We start from the raw sequence: 20,619 nt of genomic DNA, 5'->3' as shown, positions 1-20,619 counted from the left end.
CATCTAAAAAACAGTGCCATTATGCCCCCTAATGGTGACACAAAGTGTGGGAAAAGATTGAGTATTCAAACTCATGGTGCATTGACAAATGATGCAGAGAATAAAGTCTCTGACATTGTCAATGCAAGCCCAGAATGCTTGATATTACACTGTGTAATCTCAATATTCTGATCACAACAAGTCTGGGAAAATTACTAAGTCAGCATCAGTCAGAGGCTACATTCATTTGTTTTCCAATTTTATGATGTCATCACATCACCAAAAGTTTTGGTTTTACCAAAATATTTGGCAGTGTTTTTACGACAAAAACACACACAAAGTATTTTGATACAAAATAGGTAGCCATTTTCTTCAACCCAATAAAATACAAATGACAAAATTCTTTTTTGTATTTGAAATATCATAGATACTGCCCATCCCTACAAATACATTAATGGTTCTCATTATTTAAATAAGAAGGTAACATATGATTTACATTCAAATATAAATAACCTATAGCCTAAGTTATTATTTGAGTCTGTGATCCAAAACAAAACTACGATGTAGCAACACATATTTCTTTAAGGGGTCTATAGCAAAAGTCTTTTTTTTTTTTACTTTGCAATAAATTCTTCACCACTGTATAGCCTACCGAGCAAAAAGATAACTCGGCCATCCTAAATATTGAACGCAACATACGCTTATACAGTAAAGATATATCACAAAGTGTTTCAAACTCCAACCACCAGGGACGCTGTAGGAAAATCCATGGCATTGCCTCGAAGGATGTAATGTTAATCTATTGTCCTTCCTACAACAAAACAAAGAAGGAACAGACCAGTCCATCCCGACTGTCCTGTCCTGACGATAACAGTATAAAGTATGGGCAAGAAGCACAAAAAGCACAAATCAGAGAAACGCGCATACGACGGTAAGGTCGTGCAGAAGGCTTTGACATTGCTTGCGGTACGCTATTCGCGCTTATTTACATACATACATGTAGTATTAGCCAGCTAACATGCGGTCGTCAGCAGCGTAACATCCATTGACCGAAATTTAAATCAGGATTTTCAAGTAAGGTTTAATAATAAGTAACACTTGAGAGTGTGACCATTGTGCGCTTGGCGCGGGCGTTGGGCGCGAGGGCGAGCCATCTGTCATGTTCAGATGAAGTTGTAAGTTAGCTGGTTATCTTACGGGATCTGCATTTTCGATGGCTAGCTAGAAAAACATTAACGTACAGTTGTCCCACAGTGTTGGATAATGCTAAATTTAAATTATATAATGATTCACACCGTCACATGTAACTAGGTAGTATGATTATTTTGAAAGTAAATTACACTAGGAATAGAAATAGTATGCTAGCTGTCTGACTAACGATAACATTACTAATCAGTTGGCTAGATATGTTAGCATAGGCTACTATGTAAACTTCACAAAATGGACAAATAACGTTAACGTTAACTTAGTTATTTTGGAGCTTTTGTTGTTGGAAAGAATGGAAGTTCTGTTGTCGCCTGTTAGCTAGCTACATTGTAAACAATCTAGTTCGGTTGCTGAATACGAAATTACCATTTTGGACAGTTTTGGAACATAATGTTACCTGTCTTGCTTCCCTCTGTCCTCAGAATACGTGGAGAGACCATTGAAACTTGTTTTGAAGGTGGCGGGTAATGAGGTGACTACAGGAAGTACTAGTCTGGAAAACGTCTACGAAGAGTCGGTGGATTACGATAAGCATAAAGATAAAAAGAAGAAAAAGAAAAAGAAGGAGGATAGAGACCGAAGTAACCCTGGTTCACCAATTGACGATAAAAGAAGGAAGAAGGTATTGATAGAAAATAACTTCAAACATACTCTGTATGGATGAATTGGTGCATAATAACCCCTAGTTGGTCAGTGTCTCTTGTTGGTCAAATTGCTATTTTCTTGGTAACTTGCTAACTCGGTTGTTGCTGTACAGATGACGAAAAAGAGGAAAGGTCAAGACCCAGTATATTCTGACTGGGGAGATGGAGAGCTGAGTAGAGCTTCTATGCGATCAGATATGTCCCAGGACAAAACGATGCCCTCCTCCATGGCAAAGATGGAAGGTGATTAAAGCCACTTAACTGTCTGTCATCACTTAAATAATATTTTCCATGTTGTTCCTGTACATCAGCAACATAAACATTATTTTGTTCATTCAATCACACAGATAAAGTGCAGACTCCTTTACAGGAAGCCCTTAGTCAACTCATCAGGCAGCTCCAAAGGTTGGGATCTGTTTTTGTTTGTGTTTGTTTGTTTGTTTGTTTGTTTGTTTGTTTTGGGTGGTTGTGACGGTTGTAAGTAAATCTAAAGAAGTCATTTTTCAGTGTGTCTAATTATCACCTTTGAGTATTGCCATTAATTAAATGTGTTGTGTGTTGGTTTGCATACTGGTTCTTTTTGTGAATTGGCATTCACTTCTGTATTTTCCATCATAGGAAAGACCCCAGTGCATTTTTCTCTTTCCCTGTGACGGATCTCATTGCTCCTGGCTACTCTATGATCATCAGGCGGCCCATGGATTTCAGCACCATGAAGGATAAAGTCAAGAAGGAATGTTACCAGTCTTTACTAGAGTTGAAGGTACATCAGTTCAGCCTTCAGTGATGTTGGTGCACATTATCTGATATAATGCACGTATCATTTATATTATTTCTCATGTGTTTACTTTTTTCAAATGTTTGCATGAGTTGACTTGAATATCTATTGCTTTTTACACATTTGTAATAGCAACAGTGTTCCAATCAACACAAAAATCTAGAGAAATGTCAATAATATTTAAAGTGCTATGTAATGCAAATTCAGGTAGCAAATATTTAGATTACCGATTAAGCCACAAGTGAAAGGTAGGGGTTCAATCTGAAATCCATGCTCATATGTGATTATGCATTGGATCATTTCACTTCACTTAAAGGTGCTCTAACCGATGCTGGGTAATGTCACTTCTGTTGATTTTCAAACAAAACAGAGAGCTCGCTACTTCCTCCCCCTCCCTCCCATGCAATTGAAACTCTGCTAAACGCGCATCTCGTCAGTGATGAACAGTTTGTTATGTTTTATGGGCTAGGTTTGCCCAGGTTGTTTTTGTTGAAGTTTTTGGAGCCTGGGCTGTACAGAGATTACAGTGTATTCAGGACACAGACAGCTAGCGGTTGATTAGGTGATGTTTGCAGTAAGTGACATAAAATGTTTTAGCCTAAAAACGCGTGGCATCGCTTAGAGCACTTTTAACTTTAGTCATGCATAGCAAAAGATTGTTCCAGAAACACATATCAATACTATGACTGAGTACTTCATTTGAATTTATATTGAGTGTAAGAATCTTGCAGACAGCAACACCCTGTGACTTAATTAATATGTGTTATGTTTTTTAGGTGTTATTTTATGTCTTATGGAACTTTGTTATTTGTTTGACTACACAGACTGATTTCAAGTTAATGTGTGAGAATGCCATGAACTACAACAAACCTGACACCATCTACTACAAAGCAGCGAAGAAGCTGCTCCATTCTGGCCTTAAGATTCTAAGTCCGGTAAGGAGAGTGTTTGCAGTGGAAAAGTCAACCGTTTGTCATTTAAACATAATTCTTGTGAATATGGAGAAATGGATTCACAACCTGCAGTTGCATTTCTAAATCAGCAGAGGGTGTAGTTGTATTTTACTTGACAATTACAAGTGCAGACTTGGAGAAAGATTTCTGACAATCAGGTGAATGGTCTTGCAGGAAAGGCTTGATAGCCTGAAGCAAAGTATCGAGTTCATGGCCGACCTGGAGAGCTCCACCAGTCGGCCAGGAGAGGCAGGGGATGGGGAGGGAGGCTCGGGCCCAGACCAGAGCAAAGGTGGCTCCACTCCTATGGAGACCAGCGACTCCACCCAGTCACCCTGCGGACCCAACAAAGACGCTGCCAGGTGTGACTCGCACTCCCGCTCACCCCACCCAATCAAATCCAACCTCCAAAATGCGTCAAGCCCACGCTGCTTTAAGCAAGAGCGTCTGCCGCCAGGACAGGCTTGACCTGTGTGACATACAGTGGGCTTTTCTCAATACGCGTTCTTTTCTATACTTGTGCTCTCATGAACTTCAAAATCGTTCTGAAACGTCATCAATCACCGCCGAAGTACTGTTCCAATTCACAAGTTCGCATTTATTCAAGAACGCATAACATTCCCGGAAGTGTTCTCGAATCGTTGGTTTTATCAAGGATGCATCGGGTGGTGACTTGGTGGCTTGAAGATTCCACAATGCATTACTTACACAATGCACTCACATAAGAGAAATGGCAGCATTGATACATAATAGGCCTACCTATCATAATTGCTGCTACAATCCGATCCATGTTTAGGCTGTAAACGGTAGGCTACAGGCTTCACAACTAATGTTAATCATAACTGTCACTTAAACTGCGAACTTCAAACGTTGTTCCCGCCATCGGCAAGTGAATATATTGTTATTAATATTTAATAAAAAAAAATCAATGAGAAACAAACTTAAACAAGCTGGTGAATTACATATTTTATTGTAAATGTCAGAAATACTGGGTAGACCAATAGAGCAATAGGTAAATGACTAGACTCCCGAGCTGTTCCGAGAGAAGCTGCCGTTGGCAAGAACGCTGCTGTCTCAAACTGCAAATTGAGCGTCCTGTGTCCTCGCGTTCTCCAGAGTCTGGACTCACGATCTTAACTTTTCAAGTTCGAACTTTCAAGAACGGGAGACCGTTCTTTAGCGTACTTTGCATTGAGAAAAGCCCAGTGTGAGGTGAAATTGTGACAGGCAATCAGTCTGTGATTTTTAATGGCTCTTATGGATGAGGAATCAGGAGCTGTGGAGGCAAACTGCACCAGCTTGTTTTCCTCTCTTTTCCCCTGTTGAATAAGGCACCTGCCAGTTGCGACGAGAGAGAAAGAGAAAGCGCGAGTTTGAGCATATTGGGCCTTGTGCACACGGCACCGAACACTGACGAACAATGACTAGTGTCTTTGAAAGTTGGTTTGCCTTGAAAGCCTCTTCTTTTTAAAAGTGTCTGTGTCTTTGGGCAAACTTCTTTTTCGAAATTAATGGAAGTTTGAAAGAATTTGTGTTGTAATGTGTTTTGAGAGAGTGTGTGTGTGTTCTAATGCCTTTGTTAAGCGTCGTTTAACCTTAATCATATTTTGTCTCTGCATCTTGTCTCTTGTCAAACCATCTTCAGACAAGACAAAGATTCAAAGGATGAGGTGCAAAAGACTGTCAGTCAGGCGGAGAAGGACCTGGAGGAGATCCGGAAGATCATAGAGGAGTCTGACAATAAGCTTTCTAACCGTGAACTCCAATGTGCGGTAGGTAGTGTAACCTGACTCGATTCCAAAAAAATTGGTCTTGCTTGAATTTCCTCGGATTTCCCAAGGGATAGTTGGGGGCATGAATGGTGAAATGGCCTTGGTGTGAATTTTATAAATTTTTATAAATTAAATGTCATATTATTATCATGTAGCTTATATCATTATCATCAGTAACATCAATAGCGAATTGTTTCAGTAGAACAAATTCTTTGCATCCATATTTTGAGAAAAACTCCAGAAATATCCCAAGAGGTAGGCCTTAAGTGGTGACTACATAACCTGGCTTTACATGTTTAGTTGGAAAGTTGCCAACGGTATCAGAGCAATAACATGGGAGAAAAAATCTAAATGACATCACGGCAGCAGGATGAGAAATAAATGAATATAAGATGCATAATAATAATAAGAAAAGAGAGAAACACAGTGGGGCTTCGCAACTTCGCTGCTCGCTGCACCTTCGGTGCTAGGCCCCCAATGACATCACAGCAGCAGGATGAGAAATAAATTAATATATTTTCAAGACCGAATTATAAGAGCCTCCTTTACTCCTGCTGCAGGCCAATTTCATTATCTCCAGCAGAGCTAACTCTGCAGTATACACACAGGCTTGCAAATTACTTGCAATGCTTGCTAGTTGCTATGTTGTGTTGTCACTATGTGGTTGGTTTGTTCTAGTGTGTAATTGTCTTCCATGTCCACCTTTCACAGCTGGAGTTTGAGAGACGGAAGCAGGACGGTTCCACATCCCTGGCCATCCTGAACCCTGTTGACTTGAGCGCTGGTGGTACGTAGTGCATGAGCCGCTCTGTGTGGTCATTTATTAGTTTGTTTTTGTTATTGTTTGTATGTTGTTGAGAGGTCTGTTGATGTTGCGCATAAGCTGCTGTGAGCACATGCTCAGTTCTGTGTGCTCTACTGACAGATCCAGGGTACTGCCCGGTCAAACTCGGCATGATGTCTGGGAGGCTGCAAAGCGGGGTCAACACGCTCCAGGGTTTTAAGGAGGACAAGAGAAACAGGATCTCCCCAGGTAAAGCAGTCTGCCGAGCGTGTGCTGTCGTCACTGTGTTTGGTCACCGGCCTGGTGAGGAGAGCCATTAACAATGACGGATGAGTTTACTGTGGAAAGATGCACATTGCTTTGTCCTGTTGACACAGTGCCTGGTAAATATGTGCACTGGTCAGAGTGTGGTGTTCTCTCCACAGATGGATTGCACACAGCTGCCTTGGCCTGTGTGTTGAAGCCTGCTAGAAGTGATAGATAAAAGCTGATTTGGAACTCTCTGGGTCTCTCTAGAGGGCTGTTCATTACATACTTTTTAAAACCTTGAGATGTGCCGGCTCCAAAAGTGACTCAAATGAAGAATCATTGAAGAATTGAAATTCTCCCAGGGCCACTGGGAGCCAAACATGGTCTGGTGTTATCCATGAGTTGAGAGCTTTCAGGCATGCACTACTCCTTGCACACCTTATTTAGCTACAGTTGTGCCTGAGAAGAGACTTATTAGTCATTCCATGCTAAAGACATTTATAGTGAAAGGTATTGCATGAGATGAAAATGGGAGTTGTACAAATACTATATGGAAAGGAAAATGTCAAGTCAAAACTTGGCTTAAATGTGATGTAAATAGCTTCACCTAAAATCATTGGAGATGCATATTCATTGCAAGTTCCGTGCATAGTCACTTAAGAGTGTGAAGGCTTGTTCGGACTCAAACAACAAAGTCATTTTTAGGCTAAGCAGCAACATGACACGGTAATGCTCGACATCCATCAGCACTAAAAAAAGCTTGTAGTCGTTTGAAAAATGTGAACAGCGTCGTCAGCTGAATACTTTGCGCTGCATCGTCCGCCTTTGAGGTGGGGGATGCAGCTGCTTCACTCCTCCAGCGTTCACCCTCATCTCAACCCTCCTTCCCCGCAGTGGCTTACCTGAATTATGGGCCCTTCAGCTCCTACGCTCCGGCTTACGACTCTAGCTTCGCCAACGTCTCCAAGGAGGACTCCGACCTCATCTACTCCTTCTATGGAGAGGAATCCAACTCGCAGGGCTCTGACAGGTATGTGTGGCTAAGGGACGCAGCCGTGGGTCTAGCGGTCGTAGTCCGTGGATTACAGAGCAATACTCGCTGGCTTTGGGGGGTTATTAGCGAGGGCTTGGACATCAAAGCCCAACCTGTTGTTTTTGGTCATCCAGATGTTTGGCAGTGATGCGCTGGAAGAGTGGTCGTTTTAATTTGCCCACATGTCTTGTGTCGAAATTGCATATGTGTGTGTAACTGGTTCGGGCGGTAGGCCCAGGTCTTTTCTCTTGGCAATCGAGAGAGGTAACTTCCTCCGTCAATGTAAACACGCTGACTCATTCATGCACACTTGTCTCATCACTTGCTAACATAAACACAAAAGGGTTCCTCGACCGGCCACTCACTTATACTAACAAGCACAAATAAACTCTTGCCCTCTGTCTGCCAGTGCGGTCATGAACTTATTCAACACAAACCCCTTTTGTTTTGTGAAAGGACTTCTTAGTTTTATTTTTTAAGGTCTTTGTGTGTTTGTAAGTTTTTAGTAATTGTAATATAGGATTTCTGAAATTCTAAAACAAAAATCTCCCTTCAATTCTCTTTCTCTACCCTTCCCCTTCTATCTCTCTCTCTCTCTCTCTCTCTCTCTCTCTCTCTCTCTCTCTCTCTCTCTCTCTCTCTCTCTCTCTCTCTCTCTCTCTCTCTCTCCCCTTCCAGTATGGCTAACTTCCTGTCCAAGTCTGAGGAGCATATGAGTCGCCTTGGGGACAACATGCTTGACGCTCTGACTAACGGCCAGCACTCGAAGACGCTCAAGGAGATGGAGGCGGTGAGGGCCAAAAAGCGGTTGCTCATGTCGAGCTTGTTGTCTGTCTCACAGCAGCATACGCGAGTACATAACTGTGAGGCTGTTAAGAGCTGGGTGACGCTTGCAAGAGAGGAGGGGAATGGGATTGCTCATCTGTGTTGTTGTTGATGTACGTTTTGTATGACATTTGACATATTTCCCCCCCAGAACGATCCGGTTCAAGAGGTACCAGCAGCTGGCTCCGAAGCAGTGGATGATGAGGTACTATTAACTGGTGATCAAAACCTGAATCCAAACTAGGGTAGAGTTCGGAGTTCAGTTCTGCAATGATGGGTTCTTGGTATATGCTTTATCCAGGATCCACAAGTGCCCGATGATTTCTCCTGAATTGTATCTCTGCTCTCCGAGGTCCACAGGCTTGCTATAGATTAGCCCTGTGCCATCTGGCTAGCTGTGGAGGGCCTGTATGCTGCTGGCTGCCATGCAGCTGTGCAAACAGAAATACCTATCCTGATTGGATGGATTGGACTGTCTACCGGCCCATGTGGATCGGGAAATTGAAGATGTTTTTTTCCTTTCACTTTTAATACTTCTTAGGACGCCTTCCTTCTCCCTTCTTTAGTGTGTGTGTGTGTGTATGATGGCTGGCTGGCTGCATGTCTGTGTGTATGTGTGTGTGTATGATGGCTGGCTGGCTGCATGTCTGTGTGTATGTGTGTGTATGATGGCTGCCTTCTTTAGTGTGTGTGTGTGTGTGTGTGTGTGTATGATGGCTGGCTGGCTGCATGTCTGTGTGTATGTGTGTGTGTATGATGGCTGGCTGGCTGCATGTCTGTGTGTATGTGTGTGTATGATGGCTGGCTGGCCATCTGAATGGGCTTTCATTGGAGTGCCGCTAGCTCCCTGAGCACACTGCCGCCCCTGTGCTGGCTGTTTGCTGTGTTTGGCAGCCATCCAGTTCTCACTCACATTCTCCTTACGGGTGGAGTCACCCCTTTTTTACCACTGCTTGTAATGAATTTAAGTTACATAACTTAAAATATACAGTATTTTGAAAATATGGCCAATCCTGTGAACTTGTTTACTTTCTGTCTCCAAAAAGGCAATGTGTCGGTGCACGTCGCTGGTATTATGTCCACCTTACACACCCCTTCTTTTCTGCCCTAGATGGTAGCATCTCAACCGCGTCCAGTCAGTGGCATGGACACCCTAAGTACGCTCAAAGCCCTGGGCCTGGACTTCCTCATACCCAAACTCGACTCTAAAGGTATTTGTCTGCCCACATTCGCTATGTGATGCGTATATCTCTGTGGAGTACATCTCTGTCCATTATCTCCTCTTTTATTCAGATCTAACAAGACATTTAAATGGCAGAGCATGAATATCTCCCCTCCCGACTGCTCCATTGCAGTAGCAGAGCTAACACTTTTACTGCCTTTCCATCTGGTCGTCCCCCCAGCAAGCTGTGAGCCCAAATGGTTTTAAATGGCTTCCGCTGCGAGAGTGATTTCAGTGAGCGGCCTACCAGCTTTAGTGCACGGATGAGTCGGAGTGGTGGAGCATTATGGTGGTAAACCCCCCCTCGCTCTTTGTGTTCTCCTCTTTCATCTCAGAGGCCCGGGAGTTCCAGGAGAAGCTGGACGAAACCACGCAGCTCATCAACGAGCTGAACGAGGCCCAGAAGGAGCGCCTCAGCACCCCCCAGCCCCCCAACATCATCTGCCTCCTCGCCCCCACAGCCAAGGAAGCACAGCTGGGTACGCCCATACCTCTGCATGTGTACACACACACACACACACACACTGGATATCCTCATGCTATTCATGATTGTTTTCCTCTGTATACATAAATATGTGCTGCCAAAGAGCCACTTGTTAATTTTCTTTTTCTTTGAAACGTGGTGTGAAAAAAAAATGGTGGTGTGAACTTGCCACCTCCGCTGGACACTATGCAGTCCTGTGGCCCGGCTCGGAGCACCCCGTAAAAATATAAAAAAAATCCTTTCACAACATGACATCACCAGCTATATCACCTAAAAACATGAGACTGGATGGCATGCCGTTAGTAGAGCTGCAACAATTCATCTATTGTCAACTATTGACTTTTGATGACCGAATCAATCATCAGTTTGAGTTTTTTTTTTTTTTTTTTACAAAAAGCAAAAATTCAGCTTCTGAAATGTTAGTATTGCTAGAAAATACACCAGATGCCCCCATTGTCAGAATGATGGTGGGTTTCAGCTCGTCAGACCGAGAGAGGTGGTCTTCGTCTTTATTCCTGTGGCCCGTGTATACGGTTACATGACCGGGTCAGTTATTCATTTGAGATCCTTCAGTGCGCTGTTTGCATGGCAGTTTTAGTATTTAAATATGAATCATTAATCTAGCTGAAATTTGAACTGAACACCCAAACAGAGAGAGGGGAAAGAATGAAGGGCTTTTGGTGATGAGACGTTTTCCATGTACAGCTCGTACCCTCGGTGAATTAGAAGAGGCTGTGTAAAACCCATTATTTCTTTGTTTTAGACACATCCTATTGGGTTGTTAACTGCATTCTGCTGCATTCTTTTCCTGGCAGTTTGAATCACTCTTTGTGGTGTGTGTGTGTGTGTGTGTGTGTGTAACACTTTCCCTGAGCCAGAATGTTTCTGGCTGGATGCTAAGAATTCTTCAAAGCCAGTTTCTGTGAAGGCTATTTTTTTTCTGTCCAGTTTCTCCCATGTCGTAGAATAAGCGTTAGAGATGCACCGATAGATCGGCTGGTGACCGGAATCGGCCGATTTTCACGTGATCGGCCATGACCGGCGACCGGCTGGTCAGTCTGAGACATGCCGATTTTATGCCGGTCAAATACACTCGTACGCCGCAATTGTAACAACACCCAGCTGAGTTTGCAAAGTTTGAAGAAGCTAGCAACCAGGCCAACACTCAGGGCTGGATGTAGGGCTACAAAGAAAGCGCTAATAGGCTAGTGAGTTTTTCTATGCAGCAAACGCTGTGCTTTACCATTGGCCTACTGCGTGGAATTTACTAAGCTGTCACTTCATTAGGCTACGTAAACATCGCTCATCACCGCCCGTCACTGCCGCTAATTGCGTGCCCACAGCTCAACCACAAGCCTGCTGAACGGAGATAAACGACTGCGATATTAAAAATAATCAAAGATGTCAACAAGCAGCGACATACAGTAGCCCTAGTAGTTCTACTCCACTGAAAAAAAAATACTCTAACTATTTACTGCACGTAGACTGCGGCTATGCCTTAAAATACCCTAGTCTAGCAGATTGAGAAATGGATGTCATGAAAGTGAAAAAACGATAGCCTATTAGAAAGGCAAACAAACGTTAAAGTTGCTTATGACATAGTAGCCTACAATGAAGAAAACTGATGCTCTGAATACTGAATCAGTCGTCTCTGAAAGTTTCTATAGCCTAATTGATGCATTTAACCGGAATTTGGATTAATTTTTTTCACCGCGAAACAGACGTGCACTGTTTTCATATGGTGGAGCACCTAAGAAAGGCTAGGCAATCAAGGACATGGGTAGATGGAGGAGAAATCAAAAATAATAAATAAAAAGTTCTATGGAGATGTGCAAAAGTTGGAGAAAGTCAGATGTGTGTGTGTGTGTGTGTGTGTGTGTTTTTTGACGTGTGATGAAATAAGAAAATAAATAAAAGGACTATAGCATAGGGTGAGGGATGTAAAAGTCTTGTGTGTGTGTGTGTGTGTGGGGGGGGGGGGGGGGGGTCATGAGTGCTGAGGAGTGAATGAGTGCAAAGTCAGTATAGTGTGAGTTCAGAGTTGGGAAATGTTTGAGAGTGCTACTCCATAGAACTTTTTATTTATTATTTTTGATTTCTCCTCCATCTACCCATGTCTTTGATTGCCTAGCCTTTCTGCCCCCCATCCCCAACACACACACAAAAAACACACACACTTACATCATCACTGTCATCACCTCACATACATACAGCACACTGCTTGCTACAGTAAGCCTCCTCTACTTGCTGCACACTGCCCCCCCCCCCCCCCCCCCCTCCCTACATACACAGCACATTGTCTTCAGGATCTTCTCCAACACACATCCTCTACATACTTACAGCACACTGCCCCCACCTACCCACACGCACACTACACACACACACACACAGTCACTGCTACACTCCCCTCCCGCCCACACACGGTATCGGCAGGTCAAACTCTATGAAAAATCGGAAATCGGTATCGGCCCAGAAAATTGCAATCGGTGCATCTCTAATAAGCGTGATGTTTTTGCAGATATAGTGTGAAATCCCAAGCCATCACAAAGACTTTCGTGTCAGGGGGCTCCTTAAAACAGAAGTCTCTAGAACGTGATGCTCTGTGTGTTCTTAAGCTTGGTGTATATCCATGCATGACATCACATTTGTCCATAGCTCCGGTTGCCAATGCTCAGCCTTTGGGTTTCATTTTTCATCACTTTTCACTCCATTGATTTCCAGTGTCTTGGCAAATAAGATCAGGTGATCGAGCATATTGTCTCCCAGGGTCATGCGCAGATTTTTTCTTGGTGTAAGAAAGCTGGACTGACTGGCTATCACCAGGAGGCAGGCTCAGGCCAAGGCTGTTCATATTGTTAGCCAGGGATTTACCCCACAGCATTAGCAAATACTTTTGCTTCTACTTACTACATGATTGCTGGAATCAAGTGTGATCTACAAAACATCTGTAAAGCCTCAACGCCCACGTGTGTTCAGATGAAATATGCTTTTTTTTCCCCCGGATACAGTGTAAATGAATCATAAGATATTAATTTGCCAAGGAGGCAATTTTTCCCTGGAACTCACAAGTGAACACCCAGAGCCTGTTTTTTTTTTTTTTTTTCTTTTATATTACTAAAGCAGAAAAGGCCCCTTGGCTTTTGAAAAGGGGCTGGACAGGCCACGCTTGTTACAGCGGTCAGCACTCATACTTTTCACACATAATCACACAGGGAGGGTGTCTGCAGGAATGCCTGTCAAGCTCCCAGCGCTGGTGGTGTGGTTGTCGAACTTCCAGAATCTTTCAACTTTTCTTTCTCCACGTTATGTACTGAAAGTTACATTGTGAAATGCAATTAAAATGAATGATTAGACCATCATGAAACTACCGATTTTTTTTTTTTTTTTTTTTTTTTTTTTTTTTTTTTTATTTTTTTTTTTTTTTGGTAAATTCATACACACAAAATCATGTGATCATGATCCTGGGCTATATTTGGAGGGTGTTTATACACATAGTGGAATGTCACTAAAACACCAATACTTGAAAACATGGGAATTTGGCATGTCAACATTCAGTATTTGGTTGATCTAAATCAGTGGTCCCCAAACGTTTTCTTCCGAGGGCCAGCTCACTATGCCTGGCTCCAAGAGAGGGCCAGAGACTCGGAGTAGTTCTATATCAGTAACCATAAATAGCTTAGTGCTGTGAACAGCAGTCTACCTTAGTTGAATATTCTATTACATTTAATCATAGGCTATTGCAACTTAATACCATTGTTAGCTGTGTTTATATTGTCATCATGCCATATCAGTGTAAAATTAAATAATACTAATAAAAAAACGTTTGCATTCCCAAAAGTATTAGCAGGGAGTCCCAAAAGTATATTTATTAAAAAATGTGTGAACTCTGAATTCTGTGTCTTTGCATACACAGCTCAAGTTGTGAATATCCTACAAATAATTTAAAGTTCTCAAACTATGAGAATTTTATGAAGTGCTGAAGTGGTCTGAAATGACCACCATTCTAACTTTCAGTCACCTGATGAGAACTTTGTGAACTCTTTGTATGAACATTTGAACGAGTGAATAAAAAATAGAAATATTTATCGCAGAAAGTCCCAGAAATATGACTTGAATAGAAGTTAGTTAGTTATTAACAATTAATTGATACATTTTTAAAATACTTTGAGCACTGATGCAGTCAGCATAGGCCTCTTACATTGTTCGCAGGTAGGCCTACATTTCATTCCGTTTTTGATGGCAAACGCAAAACGGCGCCACCGGTGGATAAAAAGAGTATTACATGTGTACTGTTAAGACTCGCCATACAGAATGAATGGGGGAAATTGCGGAGGTTTTAGTTTGACGATGTTGTACTCCCGTGCGGGCTGGATGATATATACTACGGACATGTTTTGGGGGGCCACCCAAAATGAGGTGGCGGGCCGTAGTTTGGGGACCACTGATCTAAATGGTCGTGTATAAATGGATAAATCAGCCATGGCAGTTGAGGTTACGTGTCATGCAATTTTCTCTGTTCCAAATGTTTTTCACAGATTGCGTAAATAGTGCATTAAGGAAAATAATTGGCAATAGTTCATTTTAAATTCTTTCTTTCCTCTCTTCAATCAGACTAGTTCTTCTTTCCCCTCACCTATTCAGTGCTTTTATTTCCTTCCTTTTTCCACACTTATTTAGTCTCCTCCATCCCACTTAAAAACACATCCATTCTTTTTCCCCTCCTCATCCTGATCTCTGTTGTTCCTTTTCCACAGCTGAAAAGGTCACTGGAAACCTGGCCCTGCTGACCAGCCAGGTGACCCCAGGTGACGTGAGCAGCGTGTACGGCATCAGGAAGGCCATGGGCGTCTCTCTGCCCAACGACCCTGACGAGCCACTCATCGACCTCACCACAGGTAGGACTAAAGACTCCCCTTATTATTACATCACGTTTACACTAGAGATTGTCCTCTGTGTTTCATGTGAAAAAGCTTGAACAATAATACATTCACAAATACATTTTAAATATTTATCACTCACATACAACTCTGATGTGTTAGTGAAGATAAAATCTAGATAGGGGCGCTACAACTCAAACAAGGCTGTTTAGCTTTTAAACAAAAGATATTTTTTCAAAGAAAAGATGTTTTTTAAACCTTTATATTTTAAACAAGGCTATTTTATCTTCTTTATTGGTTTGGTTGTTTCCAAGGTATATCGTGTTCATGCGTTTTAAAACAACCCTAAACCACATACACATATATACATGTGTTTAATCTGCCATATATGTATACATTTTATCTGCCATATATGTATGCGTTTTATCTGCCATAAATGTATGCGTTTAATCTGCCATATATGTACCGGTATGTGTTTTATAAAGCTGGAGAGGTGAGATCCAGTTGTTCAAAGACCATTGTGTTTCACGGTCATTGCTTGGACTGTAACTAGCCTGTCGATTGTGTTACAGTGCGAGAAATGTCAGAACCAATGGAGTGTCTATCAGCAGGACAGGGCGACATCCCGGTCATTACAGTCTAGCAGCCTCCTCCGAGCTTCTAGGCCAGTCCCCTTGCCAAGAATCCACTTTGTACAGTTGGTGCTGTTTTTTTTTTTTTTTTTGTGTGATGTTTGTATCAATAAATCTCTTTTGTAGTAATCATTGGTTTCATTTTTTTGCACTCTACACCTGGTTACAATTTGACAAGATGTTTACAAATTAGCACACCTGTTCCCAAAGTAACGGCAATAAGCATGTACATGAGAAATTATTTATTATACATTTATACTATACAAAATGTTGGGGAAATGCACACGATGTTCCTCAAAGCTACTGCTTATAAATCACAAAAGGCAGCACAGGATTGACACGGTAAGAAAGTTTTACACTCGAAAGTTATATAGCCAAAGTACACACGACCATTTTCTCCCCTAGAGGCACATGAACGTTTCTTCTTGGTCCCTGGCTCAGCAAATGTCCAAAGCAATAAATGCCTCCTAGAAAGAGCCAAAAAGCAATAAATTCTCTTATTGACCAGCAATTCCCTCCGAGAGGATGCCAAGAGCAGCACTTGAGTCCACGTCTCAAAGACAAGGCAGCGATGGACAGGAGATGTCAACACCGAAACGTTAAAAGCAGATGTCAAGTGCAACACAAGACACGTGAGCAGCTTTAAGAGAGAGACAATTCAAAAGATTGGGAGTCGGACAAGGTACAGAACGTAATGAGTCAGAAGTGATTTTCACATGCTGACAATAGTAGGACAGGTGGGGTTTCCCCTTATCTTAATCTTTGAGATGATAATGCTCTGCTCCATCTATGGTTGAATACAAAGGCCCATTGTTTCCCCATTGTCCCAAATCCTCCAGAAAAGCTGGTTTGAAATGTTTCCTTCAGATGAGCTCTTGCACTGCAGTTGTACGTTACAAAGTAACTAAGAGATTAAGCCACTGTTCCATAGTATTGGCCATTCTTTAGCATTTATGTATATTTGCAAATAAGTATATACGTCTCAATGCATCATGGCGGGTAAGAGCAAATATTGCCACAAATGAGAAGACGAACACAAGCATAGGACCACTTCTAACAGGACACAGTCATGTTTTTTTTTTTTTTTTTTTTTCTAGCATCAAAACAAACTTCAGTATTTTGACACAAACAGCAGTTGAACAGTGCTCAGACCAGTTGGATCCCAGTCATTCTTAAGGGAACTTTCTGTAAGTCCAAGTGGTGCATTCACTCTTGAAACAGGGGCCTTGAGATGTGGCTGTACTCTCAGGCCAAACAAACAGCAGGCTAAGACAGCAGCCAGCTATGCTAAAGCCATTATCTACACCGTCTTTATATCCCACTCCAGAGTTAGCATGAAGAACACTTTTTTTACACTTTTTTTTAGGCGCTAGGGATTGCCGTGGCAAAATGTTCAGCCCTGGTCTGGAATAACAGACTGTTCGTGTCAACATGGATATATTGTCAATAGACTTCCGGAGCCATCTGATTGATTGCTTGTTTTTGTTTTTTGTGACAGACAGCCGGGCTCAGCTGAGGCCCATGCCCTGCTGCTTGCTCATGTCCGTGCACACAAAGAAGGTCTTGAGCTCGCCCTTCCCCTTGACGTTGATGAAGCCCCGGCACTCGCAGGAGTAGCCCAGCTTCTGCAGGACGTCCGACGTCTCCTCCGTCACCTGTGAGCAGAGAAACAGAGAGGCCACTGTGTGCTTAAATGCCATTGAAATTAGACCATAGCATGACGCCAATGCACCATGAAATGGAATCAGTTAAGAGTGTATAAGCTGAGGGTGGGGGGGGTGAAGTGGAGGTGATGTGACTTGCATGGCAGACTGCCACCATAAGCTAGACAGTGACAGGGATAAGGGATGGTGATGGATACCTGGATTTTGCCCAACTCTCCGGTACTCTCCATCCTGCTGGCTACGTTTACAGTGTTTCCCCAGATGTCATACTGAGGCTTCCTGGCCCCGATGACTCCAGCGATCACAGGCCCATGATTAATACCTACAACAACATAAAACGAAACAATCCGGGTGATTAGCAGTTTGCTCAAAAGAAAATATATTTTGTCCATATTTCTTGACGGAGGCAGCGTGTTTTGGAAATGTTTTGGGCCATAAAACAGTCACATGGGCAGTGTACTTCCAGGAGGCCCAGCTGCTTCGTATCCTCAGATCCCCTGACCCGCAAGGCTTTAATGCATATCCCAGATGCAATTAGCGCATCCGCTCAGGGAGAGGGAGGTGGTTCGGGAGAGGGCTCCGGCAGTCAGCGCGAAATCATTCGCCAGACTGGAGCGGACGTCTGGAATGTCGGGGTTTTTTTAATAAAACATCTCTCCAGGAGAATGGAGGATTTCATTAGTTATTCCAATCCCACTGACCTCCACCCCCACTGACCTCCACCCCCGCTAAGCTTCCCCTTTCCTCGAAAGAAAAAGGGTGACGGCGAAAAGACAGCGGAGGTAAACGGGATATTCTTTCAAAAGCCAAGCTTACAATTCATTCCCACTGAGATCTTTTGTTTAATACCGGTTCAAAAACAGTAATGCGTGCTCATCATCCCTAAAGTATTTCCAATGTTTTCCTTTGAACAGCAGGCAAGCTGTCCAGTGAGTGAGCCAACTAGATCTGGTCACTGTGCTAAAATAAGGGACTATGTGAAGACAGGCCTATAGAACTGAATTGGCATGACTGTGAAGCAGATTGTCCACGTGCTGCTTTGGCAATCAGAAGTCAGAAGTAAAAGTAATAATGAGCCTAGAAATGTTTCTTGGAAACGCGCCCAAGTGATTATGATGCCCAAGGGGGATTAGGTCACTTTGTAATGTCCGTGGACTGATTGTGTCTCTGAGGGCTCATAGACACAGATGCAGAGAGGACCTGGTGTAGCTCTTCTGCTGCACTCACCGACGCGGAGCCGGAAACTGTTGAAGGAGTGCCTGTTGATGCCTTCCAGCTTTCCCATCAGGGCATTGGCAAACTCAACCATATTCCCAATCTGTGCCTGTTGCCTCTCCTGAAACAAGATTGAACAGCTCAAAATTAAGTTGGCAAGTGGCAAATGACAGAACTGCAGTGCTACTTCTAACCAAGGCCTCATAACCAGGTGTGTGTGTGTGTGTGTGTGTGTGTGTGTGTGTGTGTGTGGGCTGTTATACTTGTGAATCTAGTGATGACTTTCTCAGTATTTTAAATTCATGGTTATGGATCATTAAAAGTTCAAGTAAAGTAAATGCAGCTCAGCTCAAGACTGATACTCCACAGAAACAAAGTTCATTCTAATACACAGTGTTTCTAAGTGTTTTTTAGGTGTTATATTGAAGACCACATTATAATAACTTCTCCAGAATGCCTCCATCCCTCACTCAAGGGACATGCCATACCTGATTATTCTCCTGGCCTGTGCTTGCACTGAGGCCTGCAGCAGCCATGTATGTGCTTCCGATCGTCTTGATCTTCTCCACGCCACTGAACTTCGGCTTGGACAACACCTGTGGACATGACAGCGAGACAGAGACATGGTAAGACGGAGGGCACTAGAAGACAGCGTGTAGCACGCGACCAAGTCTGAGTCCAGTGCACTTAGTAATGGCTGTGTGTGTCATTTTCAGGCACGAAACAGAAAAAAAAGCCTAAAGCTCTGACCTCATCAAAGTCGGCGATGATCTCATTCAGAAGCCTCAGACACTCCAGGCCTTCCTTGTTGATGTCACACTCCGTGTAGAACTCTTTGAAATCCGGGACAGAGGCGAACATCACACACACACAGTCATAAGACTGGTAGTAAAGGTCCTGGAGAGAGACCAAGTCTACGTTTATTTACAGGCCAGCCCGCACATTCAGAACTGCATGCAACTTGGTATACTTCCTGATCCAGTCCAGTCGGCCGCAGAAAACTCTCAGGCGATGGTTTGGAACTTCACTTCACTTGAGTGGTACTGTGGTATACCTCAATACATGCTGCTTATTTCCATAGTTGCCTATGTGTCCACAACTTGGACAGTGCCTTGACGTTAACAGTAGCAAAAACACCCTGACGTGCCATTGGTCTGGGGATTGGAGAATGCATGGCCTAGTTTTAGAGTCCTCTTGGTCTGTGCTCCTATTTTTTTTATAAGATACTATAAACGCCAAGCTGTGCCTGGCTCCTAATGGCTCATGAGTGAACTTGAAAGTCTTGAAATCTTGTTGCTGAGCAGCACTACACCCCCCCCCCCCCCCAAGACTGGTAAAAACATCAACGTTAAATACACACACACACACACGAATGAGGTCATGAGGGCAGTTTAGCTGAAAATGTAAGCATATAAATGAAGTGGCCTGGATTTTAAATTAAACCCTAATCCTTAAACCACAGCATGAAGTTAACACTCAATAATGACGCCAACTAGGGTGTGTTCCACAGGGCTAGGCTCTCCACAATAGGGAAGTTGCAGTCATCTAAACTGTGATCTTTCGCTCTGTTTTGGCAAAAGTGCACCCAACGCAGCCACTTTCAACCCACTCTATATGTTAGCGCAGCCAGCCGCGTGGGTGTCAAGCCGAGAGAAGGGAAGCTTAACTATGAGAGCATGGAGCCAGTAGAACCCAAGGTCACAGCACTTGATTGGTATGTAGCGCAAAGTGCTAATGAGAATGTAGGCCTTGACTGCTCTGTAATTGTCAAAGGAAGCAAGAAAATCATCAGAATACCTAAAATACCATTAAATGTGCTTTTAAGACAGAATGTCTATCTGTGAAATGACCTGACCTTTTTCTCTGCATGCCGTGGTGCATTCCTGTGAATAACTGTATTTAAATGCCACAGAACGTCAATCTGGAAGTGACAGGTTCAAAAGGGAGCTTGCAGCATCACGAAGTTACCTGCGTCTACCCGGACACTCACCTCGTTCTTCTTGTTCTCGCCGACGAAGCGCGCGGCCACGTGGGCTGGCAGCACGTTCTCCAGGAGCAGCCGGTTAAGGTTCTCCCGAGTCATGATCTCGTCCTGTTCCGTGCGGTTCTTGTTCTTGAGAAGGAAGTCTTGACGGCAGCAATGCTCGTTCTAGAAGGAGAATAACCGAAGGAGCAGAAAGTTGATGCATTAAGAAAGATGTTTTTGATCTTGTGTTGTGTGTTTACCTAGTAATAAATGACAGGTTTGAATCCCTATATGGACATGACTGTGTGTGTGTGTTTACTTACATGTCGAGAGATG

The 20,619-nt window shown here is 43.1% G+C and overlaps 2 protein-coding genes and 1 long non-coding RNA gene across 12 annotated transcripts in view; 2 read left to right on the top strand and 1 right to left on the bottom strand.

Moving 5' to 3' along the window:
* The first annotated feature begins 757 nt into the window (after window positions 1-757).
* Window positions 758-15,567, top strand: brd7 (bromodomain containing 7). 4 transcript variants are annotated; one of them, XM_042061150.1, is made up of 17 exons: window positions 758-910; window positions 1,608-1,807; window positions 1,943-2,072; window positions 2,177-2,234; window positions 2,448-2,592; window positions 3,432-3,542; window positions 3,735-3,922; window positions 5,206-5,332; window positions 6,044-6,119; window positions 6,258-6,365; window positions 7,260-7,395; window positions 8,077-8,188; window positions 8,375-8,428; window positions 9,335-9,434; window positions 9,781-9,924; window positions 14,684-14,824; window positions 15,379-15,567. In XM_042061150.1, the coding sequence occupies exons 1-17, from the start codon at window positions 862-864 to the stop codon at window positions 15,447-15,449; spliced, it is 1,950 nt and encodes a 649-aa protein (XP_041917084.1). In that variant the 5' UTR covers window positions 758-861; the 3' UTR covers window positions 15,450-15,567. The 4 variants fall into 4 exon arrangements, with proteins under 4 accessions (XP_041917084.1, XP_041917085.1, XP_041917087.1 ...); XM_042061151.1 differs by having other exon boundaries at window positions 15,292-15,393; XM_042061153.1 differs by having other exon boundaries at window positions 820-945.
* LOC121681418 lies at window positions 9,936-10,834 on the top strand. The gene is made up of 2 exons (XR_006022126.1): window positions 9,936-10,501; window positions 10,554-10,834. It is a non-coding gene; the product is annotated as an uncharacterized LOC121681418 (long non-coding RNA).
* Window positions 15,568-15,665: 98 nt separating the features above from the next.
* adcy7 (adenylate cyclase 7) overlaps window positions 15,666-20,619 on the bottom strand; it is a 46,443-nt gene continuing 41,489 nt past the window's right edge. For all 7 annotated transcript variants that reach the window (XM_042061143.1, XM_042061149.1, XM_042061144.1 and 4 more), the window contains 7 exons: window positions 20,607-20,619; window positions 20,308-20,466; window positions 19,068-19,214; window positions 18,806-18,913; window positions 18,330-18,438; window positions 17,300-17,424; window positions 15,666-17,093 (listed from right to left, as the gene is read on the bottom strand). The exon at window positions 20,607-20,619 is cut by the window's right edge and continues 99 nt beyond it. In XM_042061143.1, coding sequence (XP_041917077.1) covers window positions 16,947-17,093; window positions 17,300-17,424; window positions 18,330-18,438; window positions 18,806-18,913; window positions 19,068-19,214; window positions 20,308-20,466; window positions 20,607-20,619 — 808 coding nt within the window. In that variant the 3' untranslated portion in view covers window positions 15,666-16,946. The remainder of the gene's footprint in view (window positions 17,094-17,299; window positions 17,425-18,329; window positions 18,439-18,805; window positions 18,914-19,067; window positions 19,215-20,307; window positions 20,467-20,606) is intronic.

Source organism: Alosa sapidissima, chromosome 14 (genome assembly GCF_018492685.1).
Source record: "Alosa sapidissima isolate fAloSap1 chromosome 14, fAloSap1.pri, whole genome shotgun sequence".
NCBI lineage: Eukaryota > Metazoa > Chordata > Actinopteri > Clupeiformes > Clupeidae > Alosa > Alosa sapidissima.
The sequence above is the reverse complement of the archived record's forward strand: the minus strand, read 5'-3'. Positions and strand labels throughout refer to the sequence as shown.

What these genes read in the sequence shown, in the direction of transcription:
- brd7 (XM_042061150.1), top strand. Translation starts at nt 862, where the DNA reads ATGGGCAAGAAGCACAAAAAGCACAAATCAGAGAAACGCGCATACGAC. An exon ending in TGTTGACTTGAGCGCTGGTG is followed by an intron (nt 6,120 to 6,257) that starts GTACGTAGTGCA and finishes CTCTACTGACAG; the next exon opens with ATCCAGGGTACTGCCCGGTC. An exon ending in GAGAAACAGGATCTCCCCAG is followed by an intron (nt 6,366 to 7,259) that starts GTAAAGCAGTCT and finishes CCTTCCCCGCAG; the next exon opens with TGGCTTACCTGAATTATGGG.